General features: G+C 43.5%; 1 protein-coding gene across 4 annotated transcripts in view; it reads right to left on the bottom strand.

The window, feature by feature from the left end:
* The window catches only part of RAD51C (RAD51 paralog C), a 51,887-nt gene that overhangs the window by 21,152 nt on the left and 10,605 nt on the right, over window positions 1-20,130 (bottom strand). For 2 of the 4 annotated variants that reach the window (XR_010067387.1, XM_063296193.1), the window contains exons 3-7: window positions 15,717-15,883; window positions 14,344-14,477; window positions 9,405-9,536; window positions 7,135-7,201; window positions 410-470 (exon numbers count right to left, since the gene is read on the bottom strand). Coding sequence is in view for 3 of the 4 variants with exons in the window: in XM_063296193.1 (XP_063152263.1) it covers window positions 410-470; window positions 7,135-7,201; window positions 9,405-9,536; window positions 14,344-14,477; window positions 15,717-15,883 (561 nt within the window). In the remaining variant the exon portion in view is untranslated. The remainder of the gene's footprint in view (window positions 1-409; window positions 471-7,134; window positions 7,202-9,404; window positions 9,537-14,343; window positions 14,478-15,716; window positions 15,884-20,130) is intronic. The other 2 variants (XM_063296206.1, XM_063296215.1) reach the window with 2 other exon arrangements.

Raw genomic sequence — 20,130 nt, 5'->3', positions numbered from 1 at the left:
GACATGCTTACCTGTGGTTAACTGAGCCATGATATACTCAACTCAATTTTCAGGCTTTCATGACATACTGAATCATTATCAAACCATACAAGCTGTTTTTCACTACCAACTAGGCTAATGTGGAGTTGGCTAGTTTGTAGTTCACGTAGCTACTGCAATTTTTCCTGTCTAGCTGCTTTTTCCTGTAGGGGCTTTTTCTGGATTTGAAATAATTTTGAGAACTTTGTCCTAGCATGCTTTTAGATAAATATTTAAATTAAAGGCAAAATGTTCATTCCACAGCTGGTGTGTGCTGATGGGAGGATGGGAAGACTGTCAGAAGTAGAAAAGATAATTGAGTGTACCCTTGGCTTTAGTTACAAACTCAACAGCTAACTTCGTTGGTTTGTGTCCTATTTTTTCATCTCACCTCTGTTTGTTATTCCAGTGCAAAATTAAACGGATGGTAGCCGCATGACCCCAGCTTTCCCCTGGAGGGAGGGAGGGAGACAGAATTACTAATTATTCTTCAAACATTTTTTTAAAGGCACACAGCTGGTACATGGAACATACTGCAGTCAGGAAGAGCCAGCTGCAAAGAAATAGTAAATGAATTCATAATAGGAAAATTAGCAATTATGAGCTAAAATGACCCCTCGAAGCTTTGAGTAGGCAAGGGCTGGAATTCCTATGCAGAAGGGAGCACTGAGATACTAAATACCTGCATCAGAGAATGCCTATTAATTGTGGCAGAACAATTCATTAGGACATTCTTGCTCCCTTTCTGCCTCACAGTTTTGGATTTATGCGAATGATCTTGGTGGCTCTCAGAAAACTGAGTTAGGAACATTTGGGAATAAATAAAATTGTTTTTAAAATTTAAAAAATGGTCCCTCTGAATGAAATACTTGATCTACTTAGCCCAGTCGCGCAAATAGCTTTTCATCTGCCCATTAGCTCCAAACAAAGCACTGCCTCCAACAGAGAAACCTTCAACGAAGCCTTCCCCAGTCTTGTCTAAAAGGAGCACTGCCAAGTGCTTGGGGCTGGGGTTTCTGTGATTTATACTCAACTCCTCTGCCAGGAAAGGCTACAGATATCCTTTTTTCTCATTTAAGCAGTACAGTCCTCCTACATTCCCTAGTCTTCACTTTTCACTTATCTTTACAACCCTTCAGACCAGTGTTTCTTAACCTTGGCAACTTTAAGATGTCTGGACTTCAACTCCCAGGATTCCCCAGCCAGCATGCTGGCTGGGGAATCCTGGGAGTTGAAGTCCAGACATCTTAAAGTTGCCAAGAGTGATAATACTGCTTCAGACTATGCATTTGGGAATATAATACAACCACTCCTGAAGTTGTCTCCACAAGCTTCTTCACTACTCCTTTCCTTGCCACTCATAGAGATCTCCAACTTCTCTCAGCCTTAGTTTTTACCTCCATGCAGACATGGGAGATCTGAGGAGGCAGGCAGGGGCAGAAAAACCACAGGGGCATGCGCCCGTTTAGTCACTAGGAGTTGAGCCTGACTCAGAGACTTTACTTCTTACCTTTTGTTGGAAGTCAACGGGTAAGTAACTAACTTTTCCAGATCGTGATAAAAGAAAAAGGGAGAAAATATTTTATTTTTTCTCAACGATTCCCCTGTGCTGTTCAAGACTATGCAATGGCGGCGGTGGTGGGGGGAGAGTATGCATAAAGCAGATTTCAAAAGATAGCTGCTTCTAGGTTAAAATGGGGATGGGACGGGACAAGGGCACCTCCTTTAAAAGACCTAATGTGGGAGCACTGGGCTTGTTTTGTTAAAATGTTAACTTGTGCCTCTAAAAAAGCTCAACTGGCGTATTTGTAAATAATTCCAAACATAAGAAAATTCTCCACTGATCCCATCTTCCAAGGGGACTCAATCCTTGCATGTGCTTTGCCTCTCAAATGTTTAATTGCTTAGGAAAGTGGGGCAGATCTTAGCAATCTACTCAGACTCCTTCCTGTTTTCCTTTTTAACACTTTCCTGTGAAAGAACTTGAATGCAATCATTTAAGCCCAAGGGAAGAGCAAGGGTGCCAAAAGGACAAGGAAGGTACAAACAAAATGGAAAACAGCTCCGGAGGACCTCTGCTCTCCTCGTGAGAAACTGGGATAGCTTTTGAAGGAAAGAAACTTAATTATTCTTGCTCATGTTTGACCATGTCGCTTGATTTCCAGACAGATTTATTGAGCCTGTCCCTCAACCCATTCTAGACGCTGCTGCTGTGTAGTCAGAAGATGGATTGGATTTTAAAGCAGTCATTTAAGGGAAATGCTGAGAGCACACCCCAATTTGTCTCAAAGCCGCTCCAGAAGCATAAAATTGTGCATCTGCTGGCCTCTGGCAGATACGCCACTAACTCTACTCACTCGCTTCTTCGTTATCACACCCAGAGGGAGAAGCACTATCGTTCTAATAGAAGAATTCTCAAAATTAAATGTCTAGACTGATGGCACACTGCCAGCTCTCATCACCATGCTAGCATGAGATTTAACATTTGCAAGTTGAGATTAGAGAGTGAATTATACAAATGAATACCATTTCCATTTCAAACCAGCACGTGGAGGCGAAACTGTTTTATACTCCATGGCAAAATGCACTACTTCTAAATGATACTGGTGGGAGATTAACATCTGATCTCATTACTAAGAATATCAAGTAAAAGCCATCTCTAGGATAAGCCAACTTGGGAGTTCAGCTTTGTTAAAGGCAGATTTGTTAACAAAGCCCTTAACCTAATTCTTATAATGCTTGGTAGATCCCCCTACTTTTATCTATAGGGCTTTCTAAAGAAACACATCAAGCAAAACGAAAATCCAGAACAAAACAGGAAAAGCTAAATAACCATTCTGGTCTTTGAACAATGTTTATTGAATAAATAATTTCTAAAGACCTTTACATGAATAAAATAAAATGGAGGGAGGAGAGGGAGAAGCAGAGTTCACTAATGGATTTGTTTCTGCTGCTGTTGCCAACAAAATTTACCCTACTTGGAAGCCTAATTTGAAGAAGAGAAGTTGTGAGAGAAAGCAAAACAAGGTTCCTTTTAATGTATAGACTCTTTTTTGACATATCCTAAAAGCCTTGCATCTATAAATAGCAGAACTATTCATTAGCAACTGGGATGCAGTAGAAGTGATGGAACAACCTGGTTGTTCCCATTTTGCTCATGGGTAACTGGTGCACTGTGGAGGTCAAAGCATTTCACAGGCCTTAAGGCAAACCAGGGTTTGAAAAAGACATAATAACAAGCTCCCAAGTCTTTTTTAGTGCCTACTAGACGTTTTGGGCCATATTCCCCACAATCCCTTTCAGTCTTGTTGGCTGAAACTGACTGGCATCAACGTTCAAAGATATCTGGGAGAACCCACGATTTGTACCTTTGAACTACACCATCCCTCAAACTCCTTAGTTTTGTCATCTGGATGCATACAGTATTAAAAAGGCCTGTTGTGCCTAGCATGGTATATTATAAATGTTATCTTCACTAAACCAACCCCAATTTTCATTGTTTTTTTTTTAATTCATGAAAATGAATGCTGGAACCAACTCCCCATATGTTTCCAAATTACCCAATTAATTTAATTAAAAAGCAGCATTAATGATGCTGGCTCTAAGAAAAATTCCAAATCTGTGCTAGCTCAATATTGATTTATATATTTTTCCAATTTTTATCACTGCCCATCTCCCCATGATTAGTACACATTTTGGGCACTTAATTGGTACACATGCTAAACCCTAAGCAGAGGTTAGTAAAAGAATGACTGCTAAATTCATCTAACGTGCTATGTCAAAATAAATAATCCAAATTATTACTTAATGTAATGTCCTGCTTCCTACAACAGGATGAACCCAAAACCAACTAGTTTGGCCTAGTCTGGCATGCTGTGCGAACCCAGGCAATTGTGATTTATTTAATAAACTGTGACATAACACAATGTGTGAACTTAGTCTTAAAATTAAATGCCACAGGGATTCAAAGTGGGTTATATTAGGTTTGGAGTTAGCTTCAGGTTGTATTTAGTACTAAGGTGACCACTTCAGCCCAGTTTTTGAAAAACAAAGTCCACTTGCTATCCTGAATCCCAGATGCCAAATGGCGGGCCAAATTCCGTGACAAAGGAGTTGCTGGCAAATCTAGTCACTACCATTCTCCCTCTCTGAGCTTTGGGAAAGGAGAAAGGTTTGATAACAGCTGGAGTACAGGGGTACTTGAACCCTGATCCTCTTTACCCAGAATCTGAATAAGGGAAAATGGGGGGGGGGGGAGAGAGAGGAAAAATCCAAGAAGGAATTCTCTGTCGCTTTTCTCTGTTGGAGATTACTGTCTTTCCCTCAACTGTTCCAAGAACAGGGAGGAAAGTACCGACTGGCAGCTGAGGGAGCAGATGGCAACCCTCAGGGAGCTGGACCCAGCCCACGGATCGCCAGTTGCCGACCCTTAAATCGATTAGCTTTAATTTGCTTTGTAGCCTGATTGTCTGCCAAAAAACCATGTAGACTGTGAGGGGAAGGCAGTGCAGAAGACAAAAGGTCAGCATTTGAAAGCAAGGTATTTTATCTGCATGCACATTTCAAATCCAGCATCCTCCAAGGACATGCTTTTTATTTTGTTCAATTTATCTTACATCTCTGCCAAGCGGATGAACTGCTGAACACACATTAAGGACGCTGCCGCCTTTGCACAGCTGCCCCTGCCCCAATAATCAAGGGAACCGTTATGTGATTCAGAGACAGAAGGAATGCCTTGCTTGCCACTGCAAGAGCTATTTTAAAAGAATTGCTCTTCGGTCATCATGATAACACTGCTTTAACCCAGATCTTTGCCTCTTTTGAAAAGGAATCTGGATCTCTTCTAACCAAACTAAAAGACCCCCTTTTAAAATTACCAGAAAACTAGAGTATCTGATGATAAAAGCTCAGGCTGCTGAAAACTCGGCTACAATTAAATACAACGTATTTTCCTGGTTGCAGCGATGTCATGCAACACAGATTCTGAAAAACGGTGGACCTCCAAGACACAGAAGAATGGCCTTCAAAAGCAGAGGGAACGGATGAGGAAGAAAAAAATTGAGCAAAGACTATATGGATACCATCCAAATAACTGTTTTTAGATGATCAACTGATCTAAAAGCAAATATTATCTGACTACATTTCAACAAATTTGCAACTGAGGTTCTGCTGCAGTACTGGCTATTCTCAGAAGGCTAAGCAGTGTTGGACCTGGTTAGAACCGGGATGGGAGATCATCAGGAAATCACAGGCTAAAAGCTAAACCAAACCAAACCATCCTGGAGTAAAGCAATAGCAAACCACCCATACTGCTGTCAAGAAAATTAAATGGATGTGTTCAGGAAGCCCCCCAGAACTCAAGGTCACCTCAAAGGACACTTTACTCAAAAATAAAAAGTGATTTGCTTGGCAGGACGCAGTGAAAAAAATGTTTCTGTCAATCTTTTAGTTTGTGCCCTGTTTGGCTTCCCCAACTCCCAACTCCAAATTTTGATTCAGGAGATCTCAATTCAGCATGGAAAAGTCTTCATATTTTATTACTTTTAGTATCTTAACCCAGAGTGCATCTAACTGAAATCATGTAATCCAGATATGGACAACCAAAGTCCCTTAGCTGTTCTTTCTGTGGCCAGCAGACCTTCTCTGCTGCCCAGCTGAGCCATCAGGCAGCAGCAGCAAAACAGTGTTCCCTCGTTACTCCTACCTTGGGTGATATAATGACCTTGAGCAATTGCTGAGGATGACAATTGCTATGGCTTGTTCAAAAAGCCTCAACAGTTTGGTCTCACACAGCAAGCCAAGCCTAAATAATGGTTTACCAACTGCAAGGGCTGGCTTTACACGACAAGCGACGCCAAAACGAACAGACCAAATTATTGCTCAGCCCAGTCCATACACACTGAAATTCAAAGATACCCGCTCAACTGTCCAATTGACTCTTCACACAGAATTTGGGATTTCTGATATTGTTATATGGTGAAAGAGCTCCAAATTGCCTGGGGAGGTATACCTCCAAACCCATCTTGATGATGAATATGGGAGAGGGAAGAAAAAAATGAGCAAACCAGATGATGAACGTGGTAACAACTCTTTCTAAATACTTATTCAATTAAAAGCAATTCTCGCTTGAAAGCTCTTGCATTTTATTATTTCGCTTTACAGTGAAACATTTTAAACGGCGCCTGAGCGTTAAGATGCTCGTGCTGAAAGAAGGGGATGTTCTGTATATTTGCCCACAAGGTCTACGTTAAGAATACAGAGAGCTGCTTAAGACCAGGCCTGTCTGCCTGCCAACCAATCCATCACCTTCCATTTGATAGCAAGAGCTCTCCCAAATCCCAAGCAAGAGGGTTTTCCTACCAACTGCTGCGCAAGCATTATCACCTAGAGAAGCCGGGACTGGTCTTGCAACCGCACTCATGGATAAAAGGGGCCCCTCGCTGAAGTACAGATTCCTCCACCTACGACACCAGGTAAGTCTTTTCCATCAGTGGCTACAATTCTCATACACCCTGAGTATTGACTAAGCTGCCCAAAGAACATGAAAGTTGTAATTTATCAACATCTGAAGAAGATAGAAAAAGGCTGAGCTAAATGGTCATTCCTCCCTATCATTTTTTGGGTGGGGTGGGGTGGGGTATTTGCTTGTTTCTTAAAGATCTCTCACACCAGCCCATTTGGTCTTCCTAAGAAGCCCCTTCAGTATTTCCAGGGATGCCTTCATATCAAGAATGCCGCATATAAGCTAGGAGCTCCATGGTTAAAATTGGTTTTCTACAGTTCCTATGATGACATCAATTTCCAGAAATCTTTGTCCCTGGCTACAAAAACAGCTAAGAGTCTTGTGACACCTTAAAACTAACCAAGGTATTACATCAGCTTTCACAGACTACAGGCAGTCGATGCAATCTCAGCTAAGGCTGTGCAAAACAGAGTTATAACCATAGAACTCATAGTCCATATATAAAATATTCTCTGTATGAATACACCTTCAGAGAGAATTCTTTGGAAAACAAGATTGACCATCATTGTACTTTTTGTTCGTGACAGAGAAAGTGAAATGTAGGGAGAGGGTGAAAAAAACACCCTCCTGTAACAGGAAGTAGAAATGCTTACCTAAGGCAGGTACCAAAGAGGAATGACTTTGTTCAAAGCGTGTAGTCATATGATTGGTCAACACTACCTGAAAAAATCGTAACAGGAGGGAGGAATCCACATCAAATAAGTTAACACCGATGGAAAAAGCTGTTCCCCCCGCCCCCGGAGGATGTGAGGGAGGTCTTGATTTCTGCATTTTTAGCTTAGATCATAGTTACTTTTATATAGAAGTGGTTAGACCAGTGTTTCTCAACCATGGCAACTTTAAAATGTGTGGACTTCCACTCCCAGAATTCTGGGAGTGGAAGTCCACCCATCTTAAAGTTGTCAAGGTTGAGAAACACTGGGTTAGGCTAGCCCCCACTGTCTCTGATTATTGGCCATGCTGCTGAGGTTTGTCGAATTGGACTCCACCAACTTTGGGAGAGCCACAACTTCCCCAAAGTGCATATGGTATTGCTGCTTCCACAAATAATAATGATGATGATGATTGTACATACTTCTCCTAGACAAGCTGAGTGGTACGCAGTACAATGAAGACATTGTATAAAAAAACAGTACAAATACAGCATGCGGTTGTATAACAACAAAAAATGGTCCAGACGTGGTGTATATATCAACAAACTCTAGTTAAACAAGCTACAGCTTAGCACCATGTGTGAATCCAGCTATATTGTATAGGTCAGGACGGGGGAATATTAAAATCAAAGCTCGGAACCAGCCATGACATAACAATGAAATACAGCTTGCGTGTTTCATTTGTATAATATTAAGCATAATAATCCATTTTCTGGCCAGGGAAAAAAGAAAATCAGATATATACAACCTTCCTGGAGCATAAGATAAGAATCAGATTTCATTATGTTATAACAGACATATAGACAGCCTTTAACACTTCGCCTTCACATGTTCTCTTCCGCACCCAACTTTAAGTATTTCCCCAGGTTTTTAATTAAATAACTGAAAGGAAAAGGAAAATGCCAGTTCCCAGCATCACCTTTCCATTCAAGAATGGTATTCTTAGAAAATGGAAATGGTCGATGGCTGCCCCTGTTCCTCTTGCCGACGAAAAAAGCAAAAGAAAGCTGGAGTGGTGGAGAGAATTCTAGGGGTTAAAGGAGGTGGTCGGGAACAACCCCACGGGTTTTCTTTCTGAGACATTTTATCATGTGAATCTCGACATGCTCAGCATGGCAACAATTTAGCAGGCAGATATCCCTCCTTGTACCAAACAAGACAGCCACTGTGAGATACCTTAACAATACAAAATGTGCCCATCAAGCCCCCAAGTTGGCCTACCTGAGTCAGTGATTCAAAACAAGAACTAAGAAGGTTTGTTCATACAGCACATTAACTAAAGAATCTGATGTCAGCATCCAGTGCAGATGGATTAGAAAAGAGTGCGCTGAACATTCCTAGCTGGGGGTTACTGCTGTAATGCACTACATGAGGCTTCCCACTGGTATCTTGTTTAACCAGCTTGGGAAGTAAGGTTTTAGACTCACAGACTGATCCATTAGGGCTGTTCTGTGTTCTCTTTTAACACTATCCGAGTAAAAACACATGGATAAGACTTATTTTTAGCAGCACAGCAAGAAAAAAGAAATCCCAGTGTGCATACAGACTTGCAGCTTAAGGAGGAACGATGTTACCTGGAAACAGGAAATAGATAAGTACCATTCCAGAACCTGCATAAGCTTCATTCTGGAACAATCCTTTCCAAAGTGGTTAAGCTGAAAAAAGCCCATCTATAAATAGCTGTAGCTCAAGCATGCCATCCGTTGGCATGAAGACAGCTATGTCTGCAACACCTCCATGTAGAGGTCAAAGGATGCAACAACAAAAAATCTGCAAGGCAGTTTAGTACGGAATTTCTTCCACGTTGTCTTTCTCAGCAAGACCCCTTTTCTCTTCACAAGCTGGTGGTCCTGATATTGACAGACAGATAACAATACGATGCCCATCAAAAGGCAGGAAATTCTTATCCCGCTTAAAAAGCATATGAGTGCTGGTAAGAACAGAGGAATAGCTGGATTCACGTACTGTGTTAAGCTACAATTTGTTTAATCACGCCCTGTTGAATAAATAACTGAGTTAGGCAATATATTAAGCCATAAACCATGGTTTACCACCCACAAGTGATAGGTTTACACAACATAATGTCAAAAGATACATCACAGAGTTAACGTATCAAATTTTCTGTCCAATGTTTAGTCATTACTTTGAGTGTCACGAAGATATACCATTTGCTGACTTAGCCACATATTTCCTTTCTTCCTCAAACTTACCGCTAATGTGTGGTCATTTGCAATACAAATCAACTGTTGAGCCAGGCCATTCAAAAGTCTTGTTCGCAGCGAAAGATCTTCAAAGTCATGGCGGAAAGGAAAGGCAATTCCATCAATCACAATCAACTGTACCTAATGATCGGACATAAAACAGAGCGAGCTTCATTTCCACAGGAATCTGTATCAGAAAAGCCTATGGGATACCTGTAAATAAAAGGCTTTTTTTCCAAGGGATCCCTCATTATTAATGAACCGGCTACTTCACACATTGCGGTTGAGGGAAATTAACCATAGATTAACCTGAAAAGGATTAACCCTATGCCTCATTTGAGTTGTTATTCTGTTTATGGAATTTCAAGCTATAAAACAAGGATGAATCTCACAGGAAATGGCTGCAGTTTTCGCACCATCAGATGTTAAGAAAAACAAGGACAGTAACATCTTAACAAGCCTCCCACAGTCCTCAGATATTCTGACTGCTATTGCGCTTAACTATTAGAATGACCTGGAAATGGTGAAGAGGTCAGGTCTTGGCCCATAGGAGATACTGACATGGGTTTTCCAGATAATTTTGAATTGGAAAATTTTCCTTGGAAAAAAAAACCTTGATGCGAATAGGGTGATTTGCATCAGAAAATTCTCAGTTTGCATGGGGAAAAAAAACATAGTTATAGTACTGATTATAGAGGAAAGCTTCTTTTATCCCAGCTGCTCTCACCCAGTTTTTAGTTCTGACTAAATACCTGAAGTACTGAGGAGTTTATAGTGACCCCTCAGTCCTCAGGGTATTGAGGTTCCATTCCCTGATTCGACTATGATGGCAGAAAGCAGCAGTTAAAAAAGAGGTACTATGCTAAATAGTATCATAGTTCTCTTTGTTTTAAAGCTTTGTTTTTATAAGGCCTGGTTATATATTGAAAAGATTATCTCTGTAATGACACACTAAAACCTTTGTTTCTTAAAACTGAAAGCCAAGATTCTCAGGATAACACTAGTGACATATAAATCCCCATACAGGTAGTCCTCAACTTACGGTGGCAATTGGCACCAGAATTTCCATCACTAAGTGATGTGGTCATAAAGTGCAACCGCATCGCTTAGTGATGGCAATCCCTGCCTTCCCGGTTGCCGTTGCTAACTGAATCCCACACTTGTTAGGTGAGGAAACTTCCTGCCGGCTTCCCACAACCAAAGTCAGTGGGGAAGCCAGCAGGAAGCTGCAAGTCCCAGGCCAACAGGTGGGTGAGTGGCTGCTGCCAGGTGGGTGAGGAAGCAAGGGGGCGTGTGAGAGGCGCAGCGTAGGTCAAGGAGGGTGTGGGGGGTGCATGAGAGGTGTCGCGTGGGTCAGGGTGGGTGTGATAGAAGATTTTACATATATAGCAGTATATTTCATATTTACTATCCATATATATATCCATATATATACATACATACGTACATACAGAATATATATATGTGTGTGTGTCTGTGTGCGTGTGTGTATTTTTATATTGAAACATTTAGACTTTCATTAAGGGTTTTTGAATCCTGTCCCATTCTTTTCTTCAAGTTGTAAGCTTAGAGGCTCTTTTCATTAACCTTGACAGATAGGAGACAGTACCCATAGACACTAGATAAGGTGTATATTCCAAGGATAGCTTCTTCTGAGGAGAGGCATTGTTTAGTTAATGGTCAAGGCGCCCTAGCAAGGGTGGAAGGAAGTCCCTAATATGGAACGATGCTAAGCGGGGGGTGGGGAGGGGTGGGGAGTGGGTGACTGGGCGAGGGGCGGTGTTCTAAAGGAGGGGCTGAATGGGATGTACAGTATATATTGTGCTGTAAGCCTGTGCAGCCGCCCACCCAGCAGCTTGCTGTCATCACTTTCGCTCTTGGGTGAAGAATAAAGAACTTAACTTCAGGCAACTGCCTCTTTCTTTGACCCAGCTCAGACACGAACTTGGTAAGGAATAAAATTCTAATAGGTGCGTGGGGGCGCGTGAGAGGCACTGCACGGGTCAGGGAGGGCACACGGGGGTACCCAAGAGGTGCTGTGCAGGTCGTGGAGGGATGGTGTGAGGCGCTGCACGGGTGGGGAGGGTGTGCGTGCTACGCGAGTCAGGGAGGGTGCATGACTGGCCAAGGCAGCACAAGCACAGAGGGACTGGGGAGGTGTCCGGGGGTGTGTGTGTGGGGGACTTACCCCAGTGACTTGAGATCTTCCCTGCCAGCTTCCCCACAACTTTCTGGGGAAGCTGGCAGCAAAGGCTGCAAACGGCAATCGTGTGATCACGGGGCACTTGGCAGCCGGTGGTATGTGCACACACACCTGCCTTCTACAAGAATTTCCTATGCAAATAAATGTATGAAAATTCCATACAAGCTCTGGGCACATTTTTCCCAGGATCCAGAAAGTTTTACAGTTACCCAAAGAAGCACCCCTTGTAGACTTAACACATTTCAACCTGAGTTATGTTCCGTTAATCAACTGGTTTGATAACCCAAGGACAGGCCTATTTGTTTATAACTGCTGTTCTGCCTGATAACTGAACATGTTCCAGGCTTATTTGCTTTTAGAAAAGTGAGAGAAAAGGACAAAGAATACTTCCATGTAATATACAGGTAGTCCAGGATTTATGGCCATTCGCTCAAAGTTATAATGGTGCTGAGCAAAGGGACTTACAACCCATGGCTGTTGCAGTGCCCCCACGGTCACGTGATCAAAATTCAGGTGCTCGGCAGCCTGCCTGCACTTACCACCTCAGGGGCACTGCAACTCCCCCCACCCGCCTATCTGCCCCCCATCTATGCCCTTTTGGCCCCTGGCCACACTGCGCCGTTGCCCCAGCTGACCTTCCCTGCCAGCTTCTTGCTCCTGCTGCAGGCGAGGCGTGCCCGGCCTAGCTGCTGGGCCCTGTGGGGCTGGCTTCATGCTGTGAAGAAGGGAAAAAAAGCCAAAAGCAGCTGTGTCCCCCTGCCCCCCCCGCTTCTTCACAGCGCAAAGCCGGCCCACCCTCTTTGGAGCTCCTGGGTAGGTGGGTGGGGCCTGGCTTCAACTTTATTTCAACTCTAGAAATCAGCCTTGTTGGATGTTCCTCTAAATGCTAACTCAGTGTTAAATTGAATTAACACTCAACTCGACACTGGGGTAAAGCAGATAGGGACTTCCTTAGCATAATGGGAAGAGCCACGGAGATCTGTGATATGCTCATGAGCTGGCTTCGCGCTAGGAAGAATGGAAAAAAAGCTGAAAGCAGCCTTTTTTCCCCCTTCTTCCCAGTGCTCCCTCTTGTCCCTGGGGGCTGGCTGAACAAGCTCCATGGCGAAATCCAAGCAGGATTTTCAGGCCCGGAGCGGAGAGTCTGAAAATCCAAGTGCTTCCGAGGCCCTTGTGCACCCAACCTGCACCGCACCCCTGTGCACCCTCACTGACCCTCCCATGCACCCCCACGCTCCCTCCCCACCCCCGGCAGTGCCTGGAGCTTGCAACTCCCTGCAGGCTTCTCCACTGACTTGAATGTTACCTCACCTAACGACTTCAGCATCCATTTAACGATGGCAGGACTGCCAGGATTGTGGTCGCTAAGCGGTGCGGTCACGTGACGTTTTGCCTAACTGTCGCATTGCTTAGCGGTGGAAATTCCAGTCCCAGTGTGGTCATCAGTCGAGGACTACCTGACAGATGGTTTTCCCAACCTAGAAAAACTGCTGTTCCATGACTTGCTCCAGCAGAAAGTTCCTGGGAACTACAAGGACCCAACGAAGACCCGAGATGACCGTGTGCACCACACCCATATTATTCATGCTACTAAATAACTATGTCCAGCTTTTAGGAAACGGAACCCTGACAGCCATATAACTAGCAGAATCCAAAGCATCCAGAAGCTTTTAGTCAAGGGAAAATAATGTTATTATTTTTATTTCTGCCCCACCTCATTGTAGTGGCATGGTTGAGCTGAGGGCAAAAGGATGGAAGCCTCAAACCTCCTCTCCCAGAAACCCTCTGGAAATATACAGCCTAGCTCCACCTCCTACAACTAGTAGCAATTCTTGCTACCTTCTAAGGGTTGTTTTTGCTTGGCATCCTCCCCTTTATCCCCCGTGTGTGAAACTCAGTGCAGTCACTATCTAATCAGGGATCCTCAGAGTAAACGTTACTTCTGTGCCAGGCTGTTGTTTGGAAAACCTTTCCTCCTGCAAATTTCAAAGAGGCTGAAGAAGAACCTTAGCGCTCTCCTTCTCCCCCTCCCTGACTTTAGCGGACAATTTCTTACTTCTTCCCCCACAGACCAACAGAAGCGCCTGCGGTTTCCAAGAGAACAAATGTTTCTCCATCTGGACCACAAGGGCTGATGGGGGAATCTCTCCTATGAGCTCTGTACCAAAGTAAGGATTCCTTTTCAGGAACATCCTGCCGGAGGGAACTGTAACATACAGGTAGTCCTTGCTTAACAACCATTCACTAAACGGCTGTTCGGACTTACCATAGCGCTGAACAAGCGGTTCTTAGGAGCGGTCCTTGAAGTTCCAGCAGTCGCAATGCCTCTGCGGTCACGACTGCGATTTGTGACTTCCCCTGCTGGCTACCCACAAGCAAAGTCAACGGGGAAGCCGGCAGGAAGTCAGAAATTGCAATCATGTGAGGTCCTCACTTAATGACAGCAACTGGGGACTGCTGGGATTGTCATTGCTCGGTGATGCAGTCATGTGACGTCATGCGTTACAGCCACATCGCTTAGCGATGAAAATTCTGGTCCAATTACCATCGTTAAGTGAGGACTACCTGAATATTCTTACAAATTCTATAGAATACTGGAAAGGAAACCAGATTTTAAAATGAGAAAAAAAGAGTATATACTGTAAATCTGAAGATGGGAAAAGAAGATGCACAACTTTTATGCACTACTGTACTCCTAACATAGTCTCTTCCCCTTCTGGGAGGTGCACCTGTTTTGGTCTTTACCTTTGAGTGTCCAGAGAGGAAATCTGGGAGGAGGTAAATCTGTGCCAGCAACTCCATATAGTCATGGCAACGGAAGTAATAGATATGTGAAAGAATATTTTCAAGAGAGAAAGTCTCCAGGGCTATTTGATGATCTGAAGAAAAAAGGGAAGAAAAGCCCATAAAAATCTATGTTGAACTTATTGTTTATTCCTCATCCCTCCCTTCCTAGCTTGAGAGACAGAGGCAGTTAACAGAGCAAGGTCTGGGGAAAAATCAGTTCCTTCCAGAGAGGTACTGTGTTAGTCTTAATAATAAATCATATAATTATATGATATCATATATAATGTATTGGACTACAATAAAATGATTGTATATGATATATATAAATGATATATAAATAATAATAATAATAATAATAATAATGCCTTGTGAGACTATCACAGCTATTATTGCAGAGGAAGGTGTTGGGAATAGAACAGTAAAAGGATTACTGTTATTAATAAAGATATTAATGTAAATATCTACACCCATCCCTGCCTGACAAAACCCCCAGTGCAGTTCCCAAATTTTCTTTACTGACATCTTGCATAGACTTTCTATCAGAAGTTTGTCAAATACATTTTCAAGCAGTGAATGGTAGATAGATTGTATAATGCAACAAGGAGTTTGTGTTTTTGTTCAATCCATGCAAACTGCTGATAAACCTCTAACGAATTCCGTCTACGAGATGAAATCAGTCTATGTAATTCTGTTTCTCAAGGACTGCTGCCTAAGGTCAGAGGTATCCTGGGTTACTGAAGCGTTCCCATCAGCTTTCTGATATTAGATCTGTGTCTTTATTCTTTTGACCAACATTAAGAATCTACCCTTCCAAAATGGTACTTAAAAAGCAAGCCTTGAAATGCAGCAATCTCCAAGCAGTTTTCACAAAATCCAGCAAAGAATCCAGAGCTAATGTAAAATGCTAGAGAGTTAACAGCACAGCTTGGATACACATCTGATTCAAGTATTAAGTCCACCACCATCAATTCACTCTACCAGACATTTGTCAAGGTTTTATTTGTTTGGAACAAGGAGAACCTGCCTCTGGGCCTTTTCCTTTATGTGCCTTCATCATCTTATATGCTTTGGATGGGCACAAGAAACTTCTAGGCTTAGGCACCCAATGGCCCTTCTCTTATTCCAAATTTGGGAACGCGCACTGGTTCAGCACTGCTGTCTGATTCTGGTCGAACAAAGCAGCCTGAGCCAGTACAGTATACAGTCGCTTCCTACATTTGAATAAATATTGAACTGATCTACGACTGTAATAGAATAAACTGAACCGTTTGAATAAGTTGCCAGGGAGAAACCACACTTTGCATTAGGGCAAATACAGTTTGGTCGCTAACCTTCTTCTGGGTGCATTTCAGCAATAAGCCGACAGTGATGAATGCAGGCTTCTGCTATTTCCACCACTCGGTCCACCATAAAGCTCCCCTCGGTATCGATGAATACGGCTTCTCCAGCAAGTCCACCAAAGCATTCTGGAATCTGAACATCCACCACCAGTTGCATGCTGAGAAGAAAGAGGGACAGCAGCAGAAGGGCAATAAAATGCCAGCAAAGTTATTGAAAATCAGCTCATTGCTTAACTACTCGGACAGCTGAAAATACAAAGGATCTGCAAGCTCTTGTAATAAAAGCTAAAGAGCACAATGAAAAAATGAGACTGAGATTAAACATCAGACGACCAACTTAATGACAGCAGGTGCAACAACCAGCCCGAGAACTGACGAAGAAGGTATAGGGGCGGTGGACAGCGTCTGCCTTTTAGGAGCAACCATCAACAGTAAAGGGACCATCAGGCAAGAAATACGCTGCAGACTAGAACTCGGTACAGCAGCCATGAAGGCCTTGGAAAAGACATTCAGATGCCATGACGTGTTCATACCTACGAAGGTCAGAATTGCGTAAGCCATGGTACCGTCTACGTGAGCGTCTATGGAAGCGAGAGCTGGACTTTGAAGCAGGACAGGAAGAATATTGATGCTTTTGAATTTTAGTGTTGGAAGAGGCTCCTGGGAAGACCACGGACAGCCAAGAAAACAATCGAGTGGATCATCGAACAAATCCACCCAGAGCTCTCACTCAAGGCACAAGTGGCCAGGCTCAAATGATCCTGCTTCAGACACTTGATGCGAAGACCCGTAATGCTCTCTGGAGAAGGCTCTAATGCTGGGAAGGGTGGAAGGAAAGAGGCGAAGAGGACGACCAGCGGCAAGGGGGAGGGACTCAGTCCCAGGGGCAACGAGTGCACTGTTCGAAGAGCTGAAGGACCAGGTCAGGGACAGACCGTCATGGGAAAAAACCTATTTATGAGATCACTGAGAGTTGACACCAACTCGATAGCACACGATCCATCAATCAAGCATCGCCTAACTCCAGAGAAATCAACGCTTCTTCTGCAAAGGGTATACGGGACGTGAAGCGTCGCCACTGCAAGTTCCGTGGTGGGGAACTCTTAGGATCCGTGGTCTGGAGGGGGAGGGGGAGGGGGAGGCAGGAGGCAGACTTGACTCCTGGTGACTGCCTAGGTAAGTCCCTGCAGTTTTCCCTTGGCAACATTTTCTGGAGGTGGTTTGCCCTTTCCTTCTTCCTGCAGCTGGGTGAGCAGCCCAGAGTCATCCAGCCCGGCTTCACGCCTAAGGCAGGACTAGAACTCAGTGACCCAGTTTTTAGCTAGGTGCCTTTAACCACTGCACCAGACTGGCTCTCCATAAAAATTAAGGCTGTTTCTTTGGAAATCCCATAAATGGCAGTAAGGTCTCAATGTCAGGACATACAAACAAGCCTGGGGCAGCGACTATGGATTGTGAGCAGTAGGACCAACACAACGAAGTCCCCCAAAGCATACGCATGATTCATAGACACACGGTTCGTTTAACGGGAACCGGTTTAACGTGCCACAAACCAAGGCAAAGCCACTCCATCCATTTTACGGCTTGATATGAACCCTGTTATTTGGCAAATCAGTAAGAGCGCAGCGCATCTCAGGTAATCTGCTTGGTTTTCTTTCTTCCCAGAGCAGCTTCATCTTGCAAAATACTCCGACTCGGTAAGGCCGTGCAGAGCTTTGGAAATAATTCAGAAAAGGTGTTCCAGAGTGTGTAGGAGTGGCTTCCCTGAGCTTCTGCAGCTGTCCCCTGCTTTAAGGAATTGCAGACAGGTGCCACATTTTCTGCATTATTTCCAAAGCAGTGCAGCACCTTATTATTCAGCATTTTATGCAATCCATATATTTATAATGGCAGGGTTCAGATACATAATAAGCCATGGTTTATTGTGATGGGAACAAGCCTCATTCTGATTTCAACACCTCCCTCTCTCATTCTGGCCCAGCTATAACAGAAGTTTTTCCTTCTGTTTCAATCCATCAATTTAGCCTTACATCTGAATCTTAAACTGAGAGTGATCCTAAACGACAATTTCATGAAACAAGACTGTAGTGTGAAATGTGACACAAACCCTGGTTAAGATTAACCAGACTGTGTCAGTTCCATAAAAATGAAAGTGACAGCTTCCAACTCCCCTCTGCTTCTGCACAGGTGAGGAAGGCGGGGAAATGCTTCGGCCATATTTTACCGGGACAAGCAGTAGAATCATCTGGAGGAAGGATGATTTTTTGGGCCTCCTCCCTCCCAGATGTCACGAGGTGGCTTTGGAGATCTACTCATGGAAAGATGGAGGGTAAAACTCAGAAAAATGCTGCTCTGAGTAGTGGCTTCAGATGGATGGCTCTGCTGCTTTCCCCACAGAAAGGGAGAGAGAAGCCAGAAGGAAATGCTACTTTAAAAGCGTGTTGGATTTGTCTGAGCACATCAAGACAGAAGCTTCCAGTTTATTGTGACTCCCAACGGAATCCTGCAAGCCACAGCTCCATAGGCTAAATGTGTCTTTGAATGTATCAAGTGTCAGAGTCAGACCTCAGCAAAGTTGTTAAAAGCATTTTAGCAACAAAGCCAAACAAAGCCAGTGGAGAGGATGCTGCGTACTGTTTATTGCAACCATTTATGCGCCACCTTTCTATCTCATGGACTCAGGACTCACAAAGTAGTTACATAATGGGAAAAAACGGAACAGCATTTTTACAAAAGCATCATTACAGAATTAGGTCAGACCCTTTCCTTGAGAAGCTGTTCTACAACTTCACTCTTGCATTCGAGAGCCTGTTTATTAGGGTTATTAGAAGAGTTTGGACTCCATGACCGTTACCTGTCCTACCTTTACGAAGGGCTCCTGGGGAGAGACGGGACTCGCACTAATACGCAGCCAAGGACTGGGGCCAAGAAAACAGAAGAGAGCGGAGGAGCAGGAGCCAGGATGGGGAATTTTGCAGGGCATCAGTAGGTAGAATTCAAAACCTCTGAAGTTTTTACGCCAGTGCACAGAGTACAGGAGATAAATAGGGAGGTCCTAAATCAGGAAGAGAGCGCCAGTTTGATGTCGTGGTTAAGGCCCCAGGCCAGCCAGGTGACCTTGGGCCAGCCCCTCTCTCTCAGCCCCAGGAAGCAGGCAATGGCAAACCCCTTCTGAAAAACCTTGCCAAGAAAACTGCAGGGGCTTGTCCAGGCAGTCTCTGAGAATCGGACACAACTGGATGGATTTAAAAAAAAATCAGGAAGACAAATATGTTGAGGTGGGCATTGCTGAAACTTGGTGGGATGATACTTATGATTGTCAGACAGCAGTGGAAGGCAACCATTTATTCAGTTGAACAAACTTAACAGAAAGGGCGGGGGCGTTGCATTCAACGTAAAGAAGAAATATACTTGTTCAGAAATTCAGGAATCAGAGCGTGGAAATCCTGTATGAAATACGTGGCTAAGAATACAGAGAGAGAAACAAAAGGGATATCACTATGGGAGTTTATTACTGACCATCCGAACAGGCAAAAAATATAGATGAGGTCGTAAGAACATAATCAGTGCCCATCTAGTCCAGCAAACTGTTCTCAGAGTGGCCAACCAACTGCACAAGGAAGCCCACTAGTCTCCCAGCAGATGGATTTCAGTGGCTGTCACGCTGCCATCAAGGCTAATAGCCATTGATCTTTCTGCATTAGATGACCAGTCTTTGAAAGAGGCATGCAATATTGATAATGGAGAATTTCAATTATCCTGACACCTGCTGGGAATCTGCCAAGAGTCAGAGGTCCAACAAATTCTTGTTCTGTCTTGCTGACTTCATTTCTCAGAAGGTACAAAAAAAAAAAAGAAGAAGAACAAGGGGACCTGCTTTCCTGGACCTAATTCTCACCATTAATTATTTGGAGAAGTGAAAGTGACAGGTACCTTGGGAAAGCGAGCATATTGTCCTTGAATTAGTGGTATCCAGAGGAGGAGAAGCTGGGAAGAGCCAATTTGCCTACTGGATTTCAGAAAAGCAGGTTTTGATGAACTCTCAGGAAAGATAAATCAGATCCAATGGCCTGAAATCCTAACAGAGAAAATTGTACAGGAAGGATAGGAAATTCTACAAAATGAAATACTGAAAGTGCAATCACAAACAATCCCCACAAGAAATAAACATGAGAGAAATCTAAAGAGGTCAGTGTGGGCATGCGCAGAAATATCCAAAATGCCGAAGAGAAAAAGGGGCAAATATAGGAAATGGAAGGAGGGGAACGTAAAGAAGAATACAAGATTGTCTCCAGAAACTGTAGGATCTGTCAGAAAAGGTAGAGCACAGAGTGAGTTGAGACTTTCAAGATACCAGAAATAACAACAACAAAAAGTTATTCGGACGTGACGGAACTAAAGGAAA

The sequence above is a fragment of the Candoia aspera genome, chromosome 1, assembly GCF_035149785.1.
Source record: "Candoia aspera isolate rCanAsp1 chromosome 1, rCanAsp1.hap2, whole genome shotgun sequence".
Taxonomy (NCBI): Eukaryota; Metazoa; Chordata; class Lepidosauria; order Squamata; family Boidae; genus Candoia; species Candoia aspera.
This window is presented reverse-complemented; position numbering and strand designations above follow the sequence as displayed.